At 39.3% G+C, this 22,944-nt stretch overlaps 1 protein-coding gene across 1 annotated transcript in view; it reads right to left on the bottom strand.

The window, feature by feature from the left end:
• Nucleotides 1–20,943, bottom strand: part of CLNK (cytokine dependent hematopoietic cell linker) — an 85,492-nt gene extending 64,549 nt beyond the window's left edge. Inside the window, exons 1-4 of the mRNA XM_060013188.1 lie at nt 20,895–20,943; nt 14,988–15,076; nt 2,301–2,442; nt 940–1,037 (exon numbers count right to left, since the gene is read on the bottom strand). Coding sequence (XP_059869171.1) covers nt 940–1,037; nt 2,301–2,442; nt 14,988–15,076; nt 20,895–20,943 — 378 coding nt within the window. The remainder of the gene's footprint in view (nt 1–939; nt 1,038–2,300; nt 2,443–14,987; nt 15,077–20,894) is intronic.
• Nucleotides 20,944–22,944: the final 2,001 nt, after the last annotated feature.

Raw genomic sequence — 22,944 nt, 5'->3', positions numbered from 1 at the left:
GTTTAGAGCATTTACATTTACAAGATATTTTCATAAGATTATCTTTTGTGGTCTCAACAGCTTTTTGAAGTAAGCATGGCAGAGATTTTTATTCTTATTTTTTAGATGGGTTTACAAAGAGGCTCAGAGAGGTTGTTTGACTTACTGTCATCCCTTGGTATCTGTAGGGGATTGGTTTCAGGAATCCCCATGAATATAAAAATCTGTGGATGCTCAAGTCCTTTATATGAAATAGCATAGTATTTGGAAATAACCTACACACATACTCCTGTATACAGCTGACCCACGAATAACACGAGTTTGAACTGTGTGGGTCCACTTACACTTGGATGTTTTTCACTAAGTACATACTATGGTACTACTCAATCCTTGGTTGGTTGAATCATCTCCAGATTACTTATAATACCGAATACAATGTAAATGCTATGTAAATAGTTGTAAATACAATGTATATACTACGTAAATACTTGCTGGCGTGTGGCAAATGCAAGTTTTCCTTTTTGGAACTTTGTGGAATTTTTGTTTTTTAAATCCTTGGTTGAATCTGCAGATGGGGAACTGGCAGATATGGAAGGCTGACTGTACTTATTACCACATAATTAGCAGTTGGAATCTTTGGGCCTAAAATCTGGGCAAAATGATGTTATTATCAAAAAGCTTTGAGTTTAAATTCTGCTTCCGGAGAACAGGATGAGCATTAGATGAGGTGCAGGGGAAAGCCTGATGCCTGGCTCACAGAAAATCTTCAACAAATGTTCTTCTCCCTTCTAGGCTTACTCTACAGGACGATGACCCCACCAGTCTAATCCCCCTGCACCTCACTGAGCTTGACCTGCTCATCACCTAACAAGATGCCTTGGGAATGAGAGATGGGGAAGCTCTAGGCTGCTAGGATGTGCTCTCCATATGTTTGGTTCATATGGTCAAGCCTTTACTCACTTCTTCCAGCCTCATCCGGGTTTGCCTGTCTGTGGGGATAGAGGTCTTGGCATCTAAGGAAAGGGGTGTGTCCATCACACCCTTGAAATAACGTGTATCTGTGAGAAGAGAAAAAATTTAAGGTCATACTTTACATGGCTCAGCATATTATAATTTATAAACTATTTGCCTATCTACAAACTCGTTGAATCATCACAATATAGGTATGAGGCAAGTAATTCTACTTCCACTTAACGGATGAAGAGACTGAGGTTCAAAGAGGAGAAGTCACTCCTCTTGGTCCATACACGTAAATGTCAAAGTCTGGACCTGAACATTCTTCATTCTCTTATCCACTTGGAGAATCCTACTCATCTGTCAAGGCTTGGGCTGTGTCATGCCCTTCGAAAATCTTCCTAGACACCTGCACACCACCCTGGCTCTCTTTTCCATGTCATATACTTAACATATGCTTAATTATATACTTAACATAATTATATACATTATCTACTTAACTTATTCTATCATACTTATCTGTTTATCTGTCTTTCTGCCATTAGATTGTGACCTTCCTGAGAACATGGATTATGCTTTGTTTATCTTTATGTCACTTGATCGATCTTAATGTGATAACTGGCACACAGTACATACTCAGTAAATGCTTGCTGAGTAAATGAAGAAAGGAATATCATTATTTACAAGGTGATTCTCCCCAGTAGAGTCATTTTAGTAGATCAGGCTCTCAGAAATCACAAATGCTTTCTCTTTTCCCTTACAGCAGTGTGCTTTACCTAATGTTCAGAGTACTTGCTGGAGTTTCCCAAAGCACCCCAGTTAGAAAGAGGCAAAGGTGGATTTGTAATAAGCTCTTCTTTCTCTTAAAAAGCTTGGCTTTGTTGCCATGCCCTAGTTGCACTCATATGCTGGTTACTGGCAAAACATATCAGCCATATTAAAAAGTCTTCCCTTTTACTGTAATCTCCTCTATGCAAACTTTGTCTTAACAGGGATGTTGTCCACATTCCTGCTGGTCAATGTTCTGTCATGCTCATCAGTTGTTTCTAGGACTCAAGATGAGCATCATGATAATAATAACCAATAGTCACAGAGCTCTGACTCTGTGTTAAGTCCTCTGGTGAGAACTCAGCATGCATCATACATGTGATCTTCAAAAAACATGCTGGGGGTAAGTTCTCTTATTATGAACCCTGTTTTCTGATAGAGAAAATGATTTTTAGATGCTTGCTCAAGGTCACACAGCTAATAAGACATAGAGGCATGATTTTAAACTAGAGCTGTTTAATTCAGAACCTGCAGCTTTAGTTGCTATGCATTATTGCAGCACGGACATGCATTTTCAGATTTCAGCCCCCAAATGTTACCCGCATATTCAGATTCCTTTATAGGCCTGGCTGGTAAAATTTTCACTGATTGCTGTGCTTCTACCATGTGAAACTCAAGGTCTTCATAGTCCTCGTCTGTGTGGTCTTTTGCTCCATCGAGGACTGCTGCTAAGTTCCTTCCCTAAGGAGGGAACGTTTGAGTGAGTCAAGGAAAGGTACAATAATGATAAAGATTATAGACTACCATGCTAGCTAGGGGAGTAATACGGATTCTCTTAGCTTGGAGTTAAAGATTTGAGAGTCTGGGATCTGAGGCAGTTAAATTCTTGTAGTAGGCAGAATTCTAATGTTATCCCTAGAATACAATCAGCGTTATGATGGTGTGAGACACTCCCTTTGTCTCTCCCCTTCAATCTGCAACTAGTAAAACATCCATAACTCAACAAAGGTTCCTCTGCCCAAGACACCAGGACTCCAGAGAGATCCACATGTTTGTACATCTGAAGGTAGGTAGATCGGAATACATAGAGAGAGTATAATCAGGGGAACAGTAGAGGTGGTGCCCATAATCCTGACCCCCAGAAAACCTGGTGGCAGCAGCAGAAGTGGTACACGACTCTTATTTCCTGGCTACAGTGGTGCCCATGGCCACAAGGAACTGGGCAGCAGCAGCAGCAGCAGGACCTGCAAACGCCAGGTGTGTGTGTGATTCTGGCACCCCCTGCCCATGGCTCCCCATCCCTTGCTACAGTAGCATTGCTGATAACTCAAGCAACACTGGACATGAAGATGCCAGTAGCAGCAGTGACATTGACATCAGCAAGGCACCAGTGATCCCAGAGGCATAAGCTGCAATGACAAGGGTGCCAGTGAAATCTCTGGTAGAGGCAGTGGAGGGTGGAAACTGCTGATTCTCAAATAGGCAGCTCAGATAAGAAAAAACAAAAACGTGCTATAGCAGCACCTACTGAAAAACAAAAGAAAGGTCTCTAATTACCAATCTGTGGAACTGTTAGAATCAAAGTAATCAAAGCTTTACCTAAACAAGAGAGGTGTTTACTACTTCAAATGCACTGGTAGAGGAACAACTCATCAAGCACCATGAAAAACCGTGGTAACACAGTATCACAAAATGAATATGACAATTATCCAGAAACCAAATTTAAGTCACAGGAGACTGTGATCTAACTGGTAGAGTTAAAAATAGCTGTCATGAGGAAACTCAACAAGCCATAAGAAAACTCAGAAAGCAATTCAATGAGCTCAGGAATAAAACCAATGACAGAAGGAATACTTTACCAAAGAGACTAAAACTCTAAAAAATAATCAAACAGAAATTCTGGAGCTTGAGAACTCAGTAAACGAGATGAAGAATACATTAGAAAGCACTGGGAATACAGCAGATAATGTGGAAGAGAGAATCAGTGAGCTCAAAGATAGAAATTTAAAAATGATTCAGGTAGAAGAGGAGAGAGAACTAAGATTTTTTTAAAAAATGAAGAAATTCTATAAGAGTTATCTGATTGCATTAGAAAAAAGCACCATAAGATAGCAGGTATACCAGAAAAGGAAGAGAGGGAGAAAGGAGTAGAGAGCTTATTTAAAAAAATAATAGCTGAGAACTTCCCAAACCTGAGGAAGGAGCTGGATATACAAGTCCACGAAGCTAATAGAACACCTAATTATCTTAATGCAAAAAGACCTTCTCCAAGACACATTATATTAAAACTGTCAAAAGTCAATGATAGAGAAAGAGTAATAAAGGCACTCAGGGAAAAAAAAGACAGTAACCTACAAAGGTACTCCCATTAGGCTATAAGCAGACTTCTCAGCAGAAACTCTGTAGGCCATGAGAGAAAGGAATGACATACTCAAAATACTGCAAGATAAAAACTGTGAGCCAAGAATACTCTATCCAGCAAAGTTATCTTTCAGATATAAAGGAGAAATAAAGGCTTTCCTAGACAATAAAACCTGAGGGAGTTCATGACCACTAGACCTGCCTTACAAGAAATGTTGAAAGGAGCTCTTCTACTTGAAACAAAAAGGTAAAAGTATACAAAACTTTGAGTAATGTGATAAATAGAACCAGAAAATTGCAACTCTATATCAGAATAGGTTGTTAAACACTTAATTATAGCATAAAGGTTAAAGGAAAAAACATTAAAAATAACTATAGCTACTTAAATTTGGTAATGAACTCACAACATAAAAAGGGAAGTTTTTGTGGCAACAAAAATATGAGGGGGAGAAGAAAAGGATACAACCTGTATAGACAAATGAACATAAGACTAAACAACATGCTACTGAACAAATATTGGGTTAATGGAAAAATTCAAAGGAGAAATAAAAAAAAACACATGAGGGCAAATAAAAATGAAAATATGACATACCAAAACCTACGTATGCAGCCAAGCAGTACTAAGAGGGAAGGTAGCAATACAGGCCTACTTCAAGAAATAAGAAAAATCTTGAATAAATAATATAACCTTATACATAAAATAGCTAGAAAAAGAAGAGAAAACAAAGCCCAAAGTCAGTAGAAGGAAGAAAATACTAAAAATTAGAGTGGAAGTAAATGAAATAGAGAAAAAAAGACAACAGAAAAAGATGAATGAAACTAAGACCTGCTTCTTTGAAAAGATAAATGAAATGGGCAAACCTTTAGCTAGATATACTAAGAAAAAGTGAGAAGGCTTAAATAAATAAAATCTGAAACAAAAGAGAAGTTACAACAAATACCACAGAAATACAAAAGATTATAAGAGACTACTATGAATAGCTATATGCCAACAAATTGGATAACCAAAATGAAATGGATATAAATTCTTAGAATTATATAACCTTCCAAGATTGAATCATGAAGAACCAGATTTTCTGAATAGACTGATCCCTAGTAAGCAGACTGAAGCAGTAATCAAAAACATTTCAAAAACAAAAGTCCAGGAGACATTCAAGATGGAGGAGGAGTAAGACGTGGGGATCAGCTTCCTCCCCACAAATGCATCAGAAATACATCTATATGTGGAAAAACTCCTACAGAAAACCTACTGAACACTGACAGAAGACCTCAGACTTCCCAAAAAATATATACATTTTTTCCTTTTCCTCTTTTTGTGAGTGTGTATGTGTATGCTTCTTTGTGTGATTTTGTCTGTATAGCTTTGCTTTTACCATTTGTCCTAGAGTTCTGTCTGTCATTTTTTTTTTTTAGTATAGTTTTTAGCACTTATTACTATTGATAGATATATTTTTTGGTTTGGTTGCACTTTCTTTTTTTATTACTTTTAAATTTTTAATAATTTAAAAAATTCTTTATTTTAATAACTTTATTGTATTTTATTATATTTTCTTTCTTTCTTTCTTTCTTTCTTCCTTCCTTCCTTCCTTTCCTTCTTTCATTCTTTCTTCTTTCTTCCTTCCTTCCTTCCTTCCTCCCTCCCTCCCTTCCCCTTTCTTTCTTTCTTTCTTCTTTCTTTCCTTCTTTCTTTCTTTCTTTCTTTCTTTCTTTCTTTCTTTCTTTCTTTCTTTCTTTCTTTCTTTCTTTCTTTCTCTCTTTCTTTCTTTTCTTTCTTTCTCCCTTTTCTTCTGAGCCATGTGGCTGACAGGGTCTTGATGCTCTGGCCAGGTGTCAGGCCTGAGCCTCTGAGGTGGGAGAGCTGAGTTCAGGACATTGTTCCACCAGAGACCTCACGGCTCCATGTAATATCAAATGGCAAAAGCGCTCCCAGAGATCTCCATCTCAATGCTAAGACCCAACTCCACTCAACGAGCAGCAAGTTACAGTGTTGGACAGCCTATGCCAAAAAAACTAGCAAGACAGGAACGCAACCCCACCCATTAGTAGAGAGGCTGCCTAAAATCATATTAAGGTCAAAGACACCCCAAAACACACCACCAGACGGGGTCCTGCCCACCAGAAAGACAAGATCCAGCCTCATCCACCAGAACACAGGCACCAATCCCCACCACCAGGAAGCCTACACAACCCACTGAACCAACCTCAGCCACTGGGGGCAGACACCAAAAACAATGGGAACTACAAACCTGCAGCCTGCGAAAAGGAGACCCCAAACACAGTAAGATAAGCAAAATGAGAAGACAGAGAAACACACAGCAGATGAAGGAGCAAGATAAAAACCCACCAGAGCAAACAAATGAAGAGGAAATAGTCAGTCTACCTGACAAAGAGTACAGAGTAATGATAGTAAAGATGATCCAAAATCTTGGAAATAGAATGGAGAAAATACAATAAACGTTTACCAAGGACCTAGAAGAACTAAAGAGCAAACAAATAATGATGAACAACACAATAAATGAAATTAAAAATTCTCTAGATGGAATCAATAGCAGAATACCTGAGGCAGAAGAATGGATAAGAGACCTGGAAGATAAAATAGTGGAAATGACTGCCACAGAACAGAATAAAGAAAAAAGAATGAAAAGAATTGAGGACAGTATCAGAGACCTCTGGGACAACATTAAACGCACAAACATTCGAATTATAGGGGTCCCAGAAGAAGAAGAGAAAAAAAAAGGGTCTGAGAAAATATTTGAAGAGATTATAGTTGAAAACTTCCCTAATATGGGAAAGGAAATAGTCAAAAGTCCAGGAAGCACAGGGAGTCCCATACAGGATAAATCCAAGGAGAAACATGCCAAGACACATATTAATCAAACTATCAAAAATTAAATACAAAGAAAAATATTAAAAGCAGAAAGGGAAAAACAACTAATAACACACAAGGGAATCCCCATCAGGTTAACAGCTGATCTTTCAGCAGAAACTCTGCAAGCCAGAAGGGAGTGACAGGATATATTTAAAGTGATGAAAGGGAAAAACCTACAACCAAGATTACTCCACCCAGCAAGGATCTCACTCAAATTTGATGGAGAAATTAAAACCTTTACAGACAAGCAAAAGTTAAGAGAATTCAGCACCACCAAACCAGCTTTATAACAAATGCTAAAGGAACTTCTCTAGGCAGGAAACACAAGAGAAGGAAAAGACCTACAATAACAAAACCAAAAAAGTTAAGAAAATGGTAATAGGAACATACATATTGATAACTACCTTAAATGTAAATGGATTAAATGCTCCAACCAAAAGACACAGACTGGCTGAATGGATATAAAAACAAGATCCGTATATATGCTGTCTACAAGAGACCCACTTCAGGCCTAGGGACACATACAGACTGAAAGTGAGGGGATGGAAAAAGTTATTGCATGCAAATGGAAATCAAAAGAAAACTGGAGTAGCAATTTTCATATCAGACAAAACTGACTTTAAAATAAAGACTATTACAAGGGACAAAGAAGGCCACTACATAATGATCAAGGGATCAATCCAAGAAGACAATATAACAATTGTAAATATTTATGAACCCAACATAGGTGCACATCAATATGTAAGGCAAATGCTAACAGCCATACAAGGGGAAATCGACAGTAACACAATCATAGTAGGGGACTTTAACATGCCACTTTCACCAATGGACACATCACCCAAAATGAAAATAAATAAGGAAACACAAGCTTTAAATGATACATTAAACAAGATGGACTTAATTGATATTTAAAGGACATTCCATCCAAAAATAACAGAATACACTTTCTTCTCAGGTGCTCATGGAACATTCTCCAGGATAGATCTATCTTGTGTCACAAATCAAGCCTTGGTAAATTTAAGACAATTGAAATCATGTCAAGCATCTTTTCTGACCACAACGTTATGAGAGTAGATATCAATTACAGGAAAAAATGTGTAGGAAAACTCCTAAATAACCAAGAGATCACTGAAGAAATCAAAGAGGAAATAAAAAAATACCTAGAAACAAAAGACAATGAAAACACGATGACTGAAAACCTATGGGATGCAGCAAAGGCAGTTCTAAGAGGGAAGTTTATAGCAATACAATCCTACCTTAAGAAGCAAGAAACATCTCAAATGAACAACCTAACCTTACACCAAAAGCAATTAGACAAAGTAGAACAAAAAACCCTCCAAAGTTAGCAGAAGGAAAGACATCATAAAAATCAGATCAGAAATAAATGAAAAAGAAATGAAGGAAACAATAGCAAAGATCAATAAAACTAAAAGCTGTTTCTTTGAGAAGATAAACATAATTGATAAACCACTAGCCAGACTTATCAAGAAAAAAAGGGAGAAGACACAAATCAATAGATTTAGAAATGAAAAAGGAGATGTAACAACTGACACTGCAGAAATACAAAGGATCATGAGAGATTACAACAAGCAACTATATGCTAATAAAATGGACAACCTGGAAGAAATGGACAAATTCTTAGAAAAGCACAACCTTCTGAGGCTGAAGCAGGAAGATATAGAGAATATAAACAGACCAATCACAAGCACTGAAATTGAGACTGTGATTAAAAATCTTCTGACAAACAAAAGCCCAGGACCAGATGGCTTCACAGGCAAATTCTGTCAAACATTTAGAGAAGAGCTAACACTTATACTTCTCAAACTCTTCCAAAATATAGCACAGGGAAGAACAGTATCAAACTCATTCTATGAGGCCACCATCACCCTGATACCAAAACCAGACAAAGATGTCACAAAGAAAGAAAACTACAGGCCAATACAACTGATGAACATAGATACAAAAATCCGTAACAGAATACTAGCAAACAGAATCCAGCAACATATTAAAAGGATCATACACCATGATGAAGTGGGGTTTATCCCAGGAATGCAAGGATCCTTCAATATATGCAAATCAATCAATGTGATATACCATATTAACAAATTGAAGGAGAAAAATCACATGATCATCTCAATAGATGCAGAAAAAGCTTTCAACAAAATATAACACTGATTTATGATAAAAACTCTCCAGAAAGTCGGTATAGAGGGATGTTACCTCAACATAGTAAAGGCCATATATGACAAACCCACAGCCAACATCATTCTCAATGGTGAAAAACTGAAAACATTTCCTCTAAGATCAGGAACAAGACAAGGTTTTTCACTCTCACCACTATTATTCAACATTGTTTTGGAAGTTTTAACCACAGCAGTCAGAGAAGAAAAAGAAATAAAAGGAATCCAAACTGGAAAAGAAGTAAAGCTGTCACTGTTTGCAGATGACATGATACTATACATAGAGAATCCTAAAGATGCTACCGGAAAACTACTAGAGCTAATCAATGAATTTGGTAAAGTAGCGGGATAAAAATTAATGCACAGAAATCTCTTGCATTCCTATACACTAATGATGAAAAATCTGAAAGAGAAATTAAGGAAACACTCCCATTTACCACTGCAACAAAAACAATAAAATAGCTAGGAATAAATCTACCTAAGGAGACAAAGACCTGTATGCAGAAAACTATAAGACACTGATGAAAGAAATTAAAGACGATACAAACAGATAGAGAGATATACCATGTTCTTGGATTGGAAGAATCAACATTGTGAAAATGACTATAATACCCAAAGCAATCTACAGATTCAGTGCAATCCCTGTCAAACTACCAATGGCAATTTTCACAGAACTAGAATGAAAATTTTCACAATTTGTATGGAAACACAAAGACCTCAAATAGCCAAAGCAATCTTGAGAAAGAAAAACAGAGCTGGAGGAATCAGGCTCCCAGACTTCAGACTATACTACAAAGTTACAGTAATCAAGACTTATGGTATTGGCACAAAAACACAAATATAGATCAAAGGAACAGGATAGAAAGCCCAGAGATAAACCCTGACACATATGGTCACCTTATTTCTGATAAAGGAAGCAAGAATATACAATGGAAAAAAGACAGGTTTTTCAATAAGTGGTGCCGGGAAAAGTGGACAGCCTCTTGTAAAATAATGACATTAGAACACCCCCTAACACCATACAGAAAAGTAAACTCAAAATGGATTCAAGACCTAAATATAAGGCCAGACACTATAAAACTCTTAGAGTAAAACATAGGCAGAACATTCTATGACATAAATCACAGCAAGATCCTTTTTGACCCACCTCCTAGAGAAATAGAAATAAAAATGAAAATAAACAAATGGGATCTAATGAAATTTAAAAGCTTTTGCACAGCAAAGGAAACCATAAAAAGACGAAAAGACAACCCTCAGAATGGGAGAAAATATTTGCAAATGAAGCAACTGACAAAGGATTAATGTCCAAGATTTACAAGCAGCTCGTGCAGCTCAATATAAAAAAAAACAAACAACCCAATCCAAAAATGGGCAGAAGACCTAAATAGACATTTCTCCAAAGAAGATACACAGATTGACAGCAAACACATGAAAGGATGCTCAACATCACTAATCATTAGAGAAATGCAAGTCAAAACTACAATGAGTTATCACCTCACACCAGTCAGAATCGCATCATGAAAATATGTACAAACAATAAATTCTGGATAGAGTGTGGAGAAAAGGGAACCCCCCTTGCACTGTTGGTGGGAATTTAAATTGATACAACCACTATGGATGTTCCTTACAAAACTAAAAACAGAACTACCATATGACCCAGCAATGCCACTACTGGGCATATACCCTGAGAAAACCATACTTGAAAAAGAGTCATGTACCACAGTGTTCATTGCAGCTCTATTTACAATAGCCAGGACATGGAAGCAACCTACGTGTCCATCAACAGGTGAGTGAATAAAGAAGATATGGCACATATATACAATGGAATATTACTCAGCCATAAAAAGAAAGGAAATTGAGTTATTTGTAGTGAGGTGGATAGACCTCGAGTCTGTCATACAGAGTGAAGGTAAGTCAGAAAGAGAAAACAAATACCATATGCTAACACATATATATGAAATCTAAAAAAAAGTAAAAGGTTCTGAAGAACATAGGGGCAGGACAGGAATAAAGACGCAGATGTAGAGAATGGACTTGAGGACATGTGGAGGGGGAAGGGTAAGCTGGGATGAAGTGAGAGAGTGGCATGGACATATATACACTACCAAATGTAAAATAGATAGCTAGTGGGAAGCAGCCACGGTGCTCTGTGTCCACCTAGAGGGGTGGGATCGGGAGTTTTGGAGGAAGACGCAAGAGAGAGGAGATATGGGGATATATGTATATGTATAGCTGATTCACTTTGTTATAAAGCAGAAACTAACACACCATTGTAAAGCAATTATACTCCAATAAAGATATTAAAGAAAAAATAAGCAAATCAAATACAACAATACATTAGGATCATACACCACGATCAAATGAGATTTATTCCAAGGATGCAAGGATAGTTCAATCTGCAAATCAATCAACACGATACACCACATTAACCAAATGAAGGATAAAAAAATCACATATTGACTTCAATAGATGCATAAAAGTTTGACAAGTTTCAACATCTGTTTATGAAAAAACTGAATAAAATGAGTATAGGAGGCATATACCTTAACATAATAAAGGCCATATATGACAAACCCACAGTTAACATCATACTCAACCAGAAGTGTCTTAACTGAGATCATGAATGTAAAATTTTTAGCAAAATACCCGATGGTCAGCACTCACTAAGCACTAGTTGTAAATATTATTATGACTGCTACTGTAATAACAACTACTATTAAAAAAAGCTTGAGATAAGAGAAGGTCACCAATCATGGTTTGTTCTCCTCCCTTTAAAGTCTCTCTAACATTTGTTAAGTACTTTATATGTGTTAGGTGCTTTCTGTACTCTATTTCATTGTATAAGCAGAAATATCTATGAGGTGATTTTACTATAGTGTAGGAACCTGGAATTAGATAGGCTTGAGTTTAAATTCTAGGTCGGCATTATTCTCATTCTGAAATATATTTAGACAAGTGCTTTTGTAGTCCCAAGCTTCCAAGTGTATGTCTTTTTTTTATCATCACTCTATCAAAGCAGTTTGGTAAAAGTAAAGACTAGTTACAGGATGAGTCTGCTTTCCAGGTAAGCAATAGCATGGGGGAACCTCACCAGGCCCCTATCTGGAGGACATTTTGGGCTCCACTTCGGCTCAAGGCAACTCTGCTCATTCAATGAAGAGGTATAGAGTGCAATTTAGTAAATCTGTTCTTCATGGGACAGCATGAAGAAGGAGATGGACCCACTGAAGACAACAATTTTGACTTTCAATGTGCTAGCCCTTGATTTTCCCAAGTGCTTCCTATGGAAAGCAAGGCTTGAGTCTTACATGAACAGAGGAATTAGGGAAGTTTTGAAGGGCCCGTTTATCAAACGTAAGGAGTTCAGGTGCAGGAGACCAGGGAGCGACATAGTGATTTAAGAGCAGGAACAGGTTAGAAGGGGAGAGCTTGGTGACCCAAAGGAAAAAGATTACGTCACTGAACACAAAGTTGGAGTAGAAACATTTGCATATTTGTGCTCATGCTGTGCCCCCAGCAACGGGTCATTATAGTCCTGAAACCCTGCCTACTTGGTCAGGTCTCAGGAGGTAAGCAGGGATCAGACTGGGAGTTCTTGGATGGGAAACCAGGTGAGATTGGTCTGCTTAGTGTTAGCATGGATCCAAGATGGAGTCATCCTATCCTAGATCTAAACTGTGAGTCCACTTTATGACCTTGGGGAGGTTACTTAACCTCCCTTACTTCAGTCTGTAAATTGGAGAAGGCTAAAGTTACCTTATTTGGTTGCAGTCAGAGATTAATTGAGCAAATTGTATATAAAGGTTCTACTTTGGTGCCTGCCCATGACAGGAGCTCAGGACATGTTAGATCCCTTCTCTCTAGTTGACGTGCTGAGTATCAGCGGAGCTGAGTGCCCATGGCAAAGCAAAGATGCTGGGAGGTGCACTCCAGGAGTTTTCACAATTGACCTGGCAAAGTGAGTGAGGTGACTGGGCTGTTCTCCTCCAGAACTGCACACAGAAGTGAGCTCTGAGTTGAAGCACCAGTATTTGACTCCTTTGGGATTTGACAGATAGACATTTTTGCAAGGACATCATTTTTATACTATTATGGCAACCAAGACTCCTCAGAGCATAGTCTCTTTGGGAAAGCCTTGGACCTGCTGGAAGAACTGGAGATGTGAGACAGAGCCCATCTTTAGTCCTGTCACCTTGCTAGACTTCATGGGCTCAGGGCACAAAGGGACGCCAGCAGGAACAGCAACCACTGCTCCAGGTCTGAAGAGAATCTACATCAGACCCTCAGAAACTTGTCCCCAGGACCAAATATAAATATTTTGTTTTTTTTTTTTTCCAGAAAGAGAAAGGGACAGAGTTTTATTTTAAATATAATGCATTACATCTATTTATCTGTTAACCTATCTAGTATCTGTCTACTGTCACTATCAGGGTTCTTACTAAAAGCTCAGTATATATAAGCCTTATACTTTATAAACTATTTTGTGACTGATTGATTCATCGTGTGTATGTGTGTGTGAGTGTGTGTCCTGGGATGAAGAGCCATAGCTTTAATTTAATTTTTTTTTAAACTTATTTATTTATTTATTTTTATTTTTGGCTGTATTGGGTCTTTGTTGCTGCGTGCGGGCTTTCTCTAGTTGAGGTGAGCAGGGGCTACTCTTTGTTGTCATGCGTGGGCTTATTGAAGTGGCTTCTCTTGTTGCGGAGCATGGGCTCTAGGCATGTGGGCTTCAGTAGTTGTGGCACATGGGCTCAGTAGTTGTGGCGCACAGGCTTAGTTGCTCCAAGGCATGTGGAATCTTCCCAAACCAGGGCTCGAACCCATGTCCCTTGCATTGGCAGGTGGATTCTTAACCACTGTGCCACCAGAGAAATCCAAATTCTTAAAGAAGTCTTTCAAATAGTAAAGAACCAATGATTTTACAGGTAAATCCTGTCTATCTATCTATCTATTTATCATCTATCTATCTCTATCATTTCTATCTATCCCATTTATCATCTATAGATAGGTTAGTTAAAAGTATTCAAATTATGTAAATTATAATTAATAATATAATATATATAATTATATATAGTTATAATTATATATTATATTATATATAATTATATATTATAAAATTATAATATAATATAATATAACAAATTATTTATAGTATTAGATATCTGATTTCATGTTATAAAATTAAAATTTTCTTGTCATTAAACTTCTTTGTAAATATTATTAATGACTTCATAATATGAATATATCATAATACATTCAATGATTCTTCTATTATTGAATATTTAGCATGATCCTAGTGTGTTGCCATTTAAAATATATTATAAAATATAAATGAGTATTTAAATATTAATCCAAATTTTAGCTTAATTCTTTAATTTAAATTCCCAACCATAGAATTATGGGGCCTAAGAAAATGGACACTTTTATATTTGTTAGTTAATATTATGAAATTGCTTTCCAAAGAGTTTCTTGCAATTTAAAATTTCACCATGAGTTTTAGGAAGTGATTTTCTCATCACACACTTGCCAGCACCATGTGTTGGTATTTTCACCTTATTCAATCTTCACAATGGCCATTGTGAGTTAATTTTTGTCTTTATTGTATAGTTGAGGAATGGAAATGTAATGTTTTTCCCTTTCTCTATATTAATGCCTCAATATTTATTTATTTTTCCAGTTTTACTGAGAAATAATTGACATACATCACTGTATAAGTTTAAGACATACAGCATGATGATTTGATTTACATATATTGTAGGAATACAGTTTTCTACCCAAGAACTGAAACACAGTTTTCTCTGCCAGGGAATTATGCCATTTGGAAAAGTTTAGTTGTTTTAAATTCACTAAGTACCTTGATAAAAGCCACTTACTTTGTAAATATCAAACACTGACAAAATAGGTAAGGAAAGCAGCTGACTTACGCCGTCAAGAAGAGGCTCATTAATAGTCTGGTACTGGCCTGCCAACAAAAAGAGACCAAAATGTTATTGCAAAACATTGGGAAGACTGGGCCCTTGTTTTTCTCCAGAAATCTTGTGCTCATTTCAATTAATTTTTCTTGACTGTAATTGCTCAAAATGAAGTGCACATTTCCATGCTTCTCATTCTATCAGCTGCTCTTACATAACAGGGGCGATGGAAAAGGAGGAAAGAGAATCAATTCCCGACTAAGAAGCCTTTCCACAGCAAGCTAACCTTCTCGTTGAAAGAGAAACAATGTTAGAAGGAACGCTGCCCCCCAATCAGTAGCACCCAAAGTGATGACTCAGCAGCATCTCAGCCAATGACCACATGTGTTTCCCCTTGCCCTCTGGCACACATTGCATTTGCAATAATCTGTCCACATATTGTTTTCTTGAACAGACTCTACATATTTTAAGAGTAGGGGCCATATCTACTTATTCATCTATCCCTGGCTTGAGGTGCAGGGCCCTCTTGACCAAATCAGTTCTTTTTTTTTTTTTTGCGGTACGCGGGCCTCTCACTGTTGTGGCCGCTCCCGTTGCAGAGCACAGGCTCCGGACGCGCAGGCTCAGCGGCCATGGCTCACGGGCCCAGCCGCTCCGCGGCATGTGGGATCTTCCCGGACCGGAGCACGAACCCGTGTCCGCTGCATCGGCAGGCGGACTCTCAACCACTGCGCCACCAGGGAAGCCCCAAATGAGTTCTTGATAGGAGTTTGATGAATAAATGTTCAGCAGATGTTTCTTGACACTCAACTTCCTCCCTTGGACTTGTTCTATGAAAGATTGCCAGAAGGTCATCTGGTGTACTCAGTGCTCGATGTTTTACATTTTACCCTCAGATTATGCAAAACCACCAAAGAATTGCTCACATGACCTGCAGGTTTTTTTGCTTCCTCATACACTTCATTTTCCTAAATTGCAGTATAATTTCACGCTGTTAGTCTGAATTTGGGAACATTGTAGGCAGAAAATGTTCTTATCATCTTCTCTTTATTAGCACATATATGAGAAGTTTCTAGTAGGTCTCAGGACCAGAAGCTGCACACTTCTTTGCTTTGATTTAATGGAAAGCATCAATTTTAAAAGAGATCACATATCCCTTCCTCCTTTAGTTGTTAAGACTCTCAGGGCAAATCTCTAGCCTGCGTCCAAATAGTGCAGAGGACCATGGTATGATGTGTATTTCTACCTTTTGGTCTGGCTTCATCATGTTCTTAAATTTTGTCCTTTCACCCTGAATTCTCTTCCCATACCAAAATACAAAATTAATAGCTGTGAATTTGTGCCAGCATGCTAAAGTCTTCTGTAGGGTGTAATGTATAAATTAATGAAACTTTGGCTCAGTGGAAACACAGTTCTATGGAATTTTCCTAGGACCAGTGCATGGGGGAAATGTTAAGCCAGAGCTAATCTCCTTGAGATAATGAGCCAGGAGGAGGAGAATCCTGTCTGCACCTGCCACCAGTTACAGTCTATTCTGGTGGTAGGACCAGCAGCAAACACTACCCCGGGGCACTAATAACATCTCCCTGTCCCAGCACAATTACACCCATAGTGAGATCCCTGGCAGAGAAACCTACAGGTTTTCCAGCCCTTTAGCAATTTGTACTCTCTCATGAATTGAGTTAAATTAATAATGTCACCCATTAAACACCAGCTGGTCTGGCAGGCACAAATGAGCACAGACTTACTGGGGATCGGCTCTGGCACTTGTGATCTAGGAGAGCAGCTCCACTGTCTAATTCAGGGTTCAATATCATTTCATTTTAGGATATTGGCTTCATTGAACATAGTCATTATACCCACATTCTCATGGAGAGCTGTGAGGATCTCTTCTTTCAGCAGCATTGCAGTCTGAGACCCTCCTGGATTCCCCAAATATGCTGCGTGCCACTTCTGGGTCTTTGCTCGTGTTGATTCCACCTGGAGTCCCTGCCTCCTCCATTTTGTTTTCCAAAATGCTCAGTAAACTTTGAGATCCTCCTGGGGCTTCACTTTCTGACCACTACAGGTCACTGTAATCTCACTGAATCAGTTACAGCCGTCATTTTCTGTTTTACTCACCGTTATGCAAATAAAAAGAAGCAGCGTCTGATTACTTCTTTGCTGTTTAAGTCCACTGCCCTTCTATAGGGAAGGAATGATCTTTTATCTCTATCTCCCTCAGTACCTACCTGTGTTATGAACAATGCAGAGTTCTGCAAATGCAACTTTAAAAGCATAGTTTTAAAACTGTAAATCAGCACGTGTCATTCATGGCCCATGAAACATAGTCCAGATTCCCTGCCGTTGCTCCCAGAGGCCAACCTGCCGCCTGGCCTGTCTCTGATCTCATCTCTTTCTAGTTTCTTCCTCCTCTGAGCTCTAACCATATCAGCCTCTTTTTAAGTTCATCCAGTACATCTACCTCAGAGATGTCGCATGTGTCCCCGAGTCCAGAAAGTTCTCTCCTCAGCTCTGCCCAGGCCTGGATACTTTTCACCCATCATACTGTGTCTGAAATGTCATCTCCTCTGGAGGACACTCCCTGACTACCAATCTCAGCTAAAAATTAAAGAGCACCTTCCAGCCCCCGTCATCACTAGCTCAGGCGCCTGGCAGTGGTGAGAATGCTGTGTGCTCACCAAACCCCCTTTCCTCTTCCTGTGGGCGCTCGGCTGGTGCACAATTCCTGGCATCCCTTGCACTGGGCGGTCTTGGCATGGAGCTATGGACACTGGGATGAGGCAGGTGTGACGGATTCCACTCCAGGCTGGCCCGCTTGACTCTCCACCTCTCATTCCTGCCTCAGTGGCTGGCCAGAGGCAGAGGACCCCAAGGCCCTCAGGGGTGATGGAAGCCACTGGGTAAAAAGAGAGTGAATCCCAAATGAATGTTTGGAAAAAGGCCTCCTTCAATTTACATTGGATTGTGATGTGAGCAAGAAATAAACCTTTATTTTATTAAACTACTAACGTTTGTAGTTTCTGCATTATAGATGTTAGTCCTCCTTGATGAATACACCCTGCTCAGCTTCTCCTTAGCATGTAAGAACAAAGCAAGCCAATGAATATATCACACAGTTACAGACGGTGGTGCCTGTCTCCCCTGAGGCAGTGGTGAGATTCCAGGCTCTTGATCACTCCTGTAACCCTGTGTATGGTAAGTGACAATAAATGAGCAGTCGGCTGTGGAAACACCCAGAGCTTGGAACCAGCGACAGAACTTTCAGTAGAACCTGATCCCCTCCCTTGCTGAGCGAACTTGATATTGGCGCTCCCTCTTGCTGGGCCCAGATCCTCACCATAGTAACAGTCCCCCAAATTCTTCCCAGTCTTTGAGTCTTCCTGGAACTGAAGGATAGATTGGCTTCTTAGAGAGAGCCGTTTTTTAGAAAGATGAGGGAAGCTGCTTAGTAGCTTTCCACATCACCATCCTGGAAGAGTGATGGTGATGCTGTGACAGTGGAGGGTCCCTCATCGCCCTCTGGAACAAAACAGCCACAGAGAACAACTGATTTCTGCGTGACCCTCAAGGAAACATCTTTTTACAAAAGGCAACATTTCCCTAACAGTTATTTTTAAGGGGGAAGTGAAGATGAATATGTGTCATGTAAAGCTCGGGGGGTTTCCTGACTGACAGGCAATTACCCCAGACTTTAGTCGTGAACATGGACACCTCATGCCTGCAGAGGTGTGACAAAGGTGTACAACCAATGCCCATCAAATTTAGGTCCCCTGACCATTGGCATCTTGGATGCTTTATAAAAAAGAAAGAAAGAAAGCAAACTTGGGCCCCTGAACAAATCAATTGCTTTTTACACAAGCTCCTATGGTGATACTTATTCTGGTCTCAGAAGTCTGAGAATTAGTGACATAGAAGCTCTCACTCTTGTCCAGTGGAAGGTGAGCCATGTGAGTTAAATAAAGTGAGGAAGAGAGACTCTCAGGCTATTTTCACGTATAAACACTTCCATGAACTTAAGCCCCTGGAGGTGCAAGGTTGGTGCCTTGTCTACGTCCCCATTTAGTACCTTTAAAGGGGCAGGGTAGCTGGCTGAGCACCCAAGTGCCATTGCCATGGGATAGGCAAAGGTGAAGAAAATTCCGAACTAGTCCCATGAAGAGAATATGCTTCCTTGGTGTGAGAAGAAGGGTAAAAGTAGGAAGCCTGCAGAGTTCTAGAACTTTCTGTTTCTCTAGGAAGGGAAATGAGTTAACAGGCCTTTCAGATGATTGTATTTCTAAACCAGACAGGTTCCCCAAGCGAAACCCGCTTCTGCTTTCATTTCAGTCATGAAACTTCAGAGGGAGAGGCACAGGGGGAGAGAGGAATGGTGAGGGTTAGGGTTGCCTCCAATTCCAGAGGCTGCCAGCTGGACTTATAAAAATGTAGAAAAAAACAAGAGGCCAGTGAATCCCAACTTCCCGTCACTAAGTGCTCCAGAGCAGAGACCATTGTGTCTCCGCATATCCATTTTTCCCTTGCTTCTCTGTACTAGAACTCCTCCTGGTTGGCTGGGTACATGGCCACCTTGAGTAAGTCCTTATTACCTGTCCTAATCTTCATGTGGGCATGAGTTCAAGTTTTGGTTGATGGAAGAGGTGGAAAATCAACTCACCATTTCCAGGAAACTTTCTTGAGGGAAGTTATTGTGCAGCCTTCATTCCTTCTTTTCCTTCCCTTCATCCCTCCTGCAGCCCAGAGCGCAGACATCACTATTTTAGGCGATGGTATGGAGGCCAACTCGAGGCGGGGAGGGATGCAGGAGGGGCAGGGTCTCTGAGGACCCTGAGGAGAAGAGTTGCCAAACAGCCTTAGACTGCTTGCCTCTGGTCTTGACTTACATAAAAAAAATACATAAACATGTGTCATGTTTCAGCCCCACGATTTCTTTTTTAAAGTGTCTTGCAGCCTTAAATGTTTTTTTTAAATCAGTCTTGGTGCTCACCAATAACGTAGCAGAGCCTCTGAGCAAAGGCATGGACACATGTTTCACAGAAGCTGAATGAGAAGTTCTAGGTTCAAATCCTGGCCGTTTCACTTTCTGGCCGTGTGACCTCAGGCAAGCTTGTAAGCCGGGTGGGAATAAGAGTATCTACCCCAAATAGCTGTTGAGAAGCGTATATAAGTAACTCCCTGGCTCAGTGCGCCACTAAGGAATTGCTGTGTTCTGTGTTTCATGTCTTCTCAAGTTCAACTTCATGGCCAAATCTTTTTCACTCAATCCAGATCTTTAGATCTTCAGATCTATATCTTGGTCATTATTTAGTGCCCATTTTCAAACAAAGTATGTGCCTTTTCCAACATTCAGCTGTGTTGACGAGCACCAGTCAGTTCTTCAGAAGGGTTCTTCAAGCTGAGGTCCCTTCTAGCCGTGAAGCTCTGGGATTCAGTGACTGAGAAAACCGAGGCTGACAATATTTGGTGCCTAACTTAACATGTGTGCTATGATGGATCTGAGTTCTACACTACTGGTGTCTTTACAAGTTCCCTAACTTCACTTGGGCTTCATTTAGCTGATCTATACAGCAAGGATAATAAAATCTGTACCTTACAACTAAATTAGATAAGTTTATAAAAGGTCTGGCACAAAGTTATGTTAGTTTCTTTTCATTTTCTCTCATTCACAGATCCTAGGGCTTGCTGGTATCATGAGAGAACCAGTATACAAACTCTGAGCTCCACACTTACAGCCCTTGGTTCTTTCCTCTACAAGATGCTGCCTTTCTCCATTTTTATCTTTTAAAAACTTGAAAGTATTTGGGGATGGAGGGCATTGGCCTGATCTTCCTCTCACTATGGTGGAGTAGGATAGTTTACACTCTTTACCCTGGCAGTTCCCAAACTTTCGAACATCTTCAGCTTGGCATCGATCCATGGTTATAGGGAAAGGCAGGAAGGAATTTACCTAGAGTTATTTTCACTGTCTCTGAGTAAAGGATTATGATGTCCAATAAGCCTTGACTATGACTTGTATAGTCAAGGGGAGCAGAGAAAGAAAAGGGAAGAAAAGAGGGAAGTAGGAAGGGAAAGAAAGAGACAGAAATAGAGATATAGAATATATATACACACATATAATGTATGTATGTTATATATCTATTATATATTGACTTTGTCATCTATCATCTGTCTGTCTATCTATCTATCTACCTATGTATCTATCAGCTCAGTCATCTAGCACTTCTGGGAATTTTGGTTTTATTCACTGAACCACAGTCTCTTGATCTGAAGATTATAAACTGTGAATTCCAAGTCACAAATAGTCTAAACTCACAGTTACATGGGAAACATGTATTGGGAGTTGTGAGAACAGGCTTAATGTTCTCACTAGATGGCTCTTGGAAATTCACTTCCCTTTTCTAGTTCTTAGTTTCCTCATCTGTAGAGCACAGTTTTAGAATTTCAGACTAGCTGAGTCCCCAGAGATTTTCATTTTTATTTCCTTTTTTAAAAGCTTGCGGCCAAAGCTGGTTAGAGTGTCTGTCACATTAAGGAACTACCACAATTGGTTGAATGAATGGATGGATGGATGAATGAACGGTGATAGTTAAGGCAGCTGCCTCTTGGTGGAGACAGCTTTGATAGTTTTCATCCACCTATCTATATAAGTTTTTGCTTCAGCCAATGATTCTCAAAAGACTGTCCTAGAACTACCTGAATTAGAATTATCGTGTTAAAGGTAAGGATTCTCTGGCCTCACTATAGCTCTACCAAAGCATAAACCCTGGCGTGGGCTTGATGAGACGCATTTTTCACTGCTGTCATTCTGATACATGATGAATTGTGAAGACATTGTAAATCCTTGGGCATATCAACCTTAGATGATTTGAGTACTGGCTTGTGCTTATAAGAACTGGGTGGACACCTTTTCCCTGCAATTCAACTGTTAACGTTTCAATTTGTTTCTGTTCACCAATTTCCTCAACATCTTGGAGAGAACCAGCCTCTGATAAATTAACACAGGTACTGAATTATCTAGAAATGGCCAGAAGGAGGCACTGGATGCTCACATATTCCATACCCGCCTTTCCTCCCTCTAGTCCTAAAATTGTATTAATTTTTCTTTTAGAAGTGGGAAAAACCAACGTTTAAGATTGATTTCCTGGGCTTCCCTGTTGGCACAGTGGTTGAGAATCCGCCTGCCAATGCAGGGGACATGGGTTCGAGCCCTGGCCCGGGAAGATCCCACATACTGCAGAGCAATGAAATCCGTGTGCCACAACTACTGAGCCTGCACTCTAGAGCCCGCGAGCCACAACTACTGAGCCCATGCGCCACAACTACTGAAGCTGCATGCCTAGAGCCTGTGCTCCACAAGAGAAGCCACAGCAATGAGAAGCCTGTGCACCGCAACGAAGAGTAGCCCCCGCTTGCCGCAACTAGAGAAAGCTGGTGCGCTGCAACAAAGACCCAACACAGCCAAAAATAAATAAATAAAATAAATAAATTAAAAAAAAAAAAGATTGATTTCCTTAGGAAAAAACAAAACAAAACAAGTGTTCCTGGACAAAATGAAATTTCTAGTCTGTCTGAGTCAACCAATATACATCTTTATCAGTTTTTATTGTGTGTGGTAACTTAAGACAGAAAGCCTCACTTTCTAAATAGGGCTATCCTCTCAATTTCATTTTTTATTAAGTGGAAGGAGAAAATCTCCCGAGTTTATTTTATGGAAAAACACGACCCTGTTCTCTATATATCAACTTCATAGAAGATGTTGGTATTGACAGACAGATTGTCCAAGTTTGAATATGTGTCTGTCTTCTCCAGGCCTAGAGAATTTTTTTTTTGATAGATTGTTTTTAGTATACAAAAAAATGCTGCTGTAGAAAAATTATAAGGTACAGGTAAGCAAAAAAGAGGAGAATAAAAATCACTA

This window comes from Delphinus delphis, chromosome 5 (genome assembly GCF_949987515.2).
Source record: "Delphinus delphis chromosome 5, mDelDel1.2, whole genome shotgun sequence".
Classification (NCBI taxonomy): Eukaryota; Metazoa; Chordata; class Mammalia; order Artiodactyla; family Delphinidae; genus Delphinus; species Delphinus delphis.
This window is presented reverse-complemented; position numbering and strand designations above follow the sequence as displayed.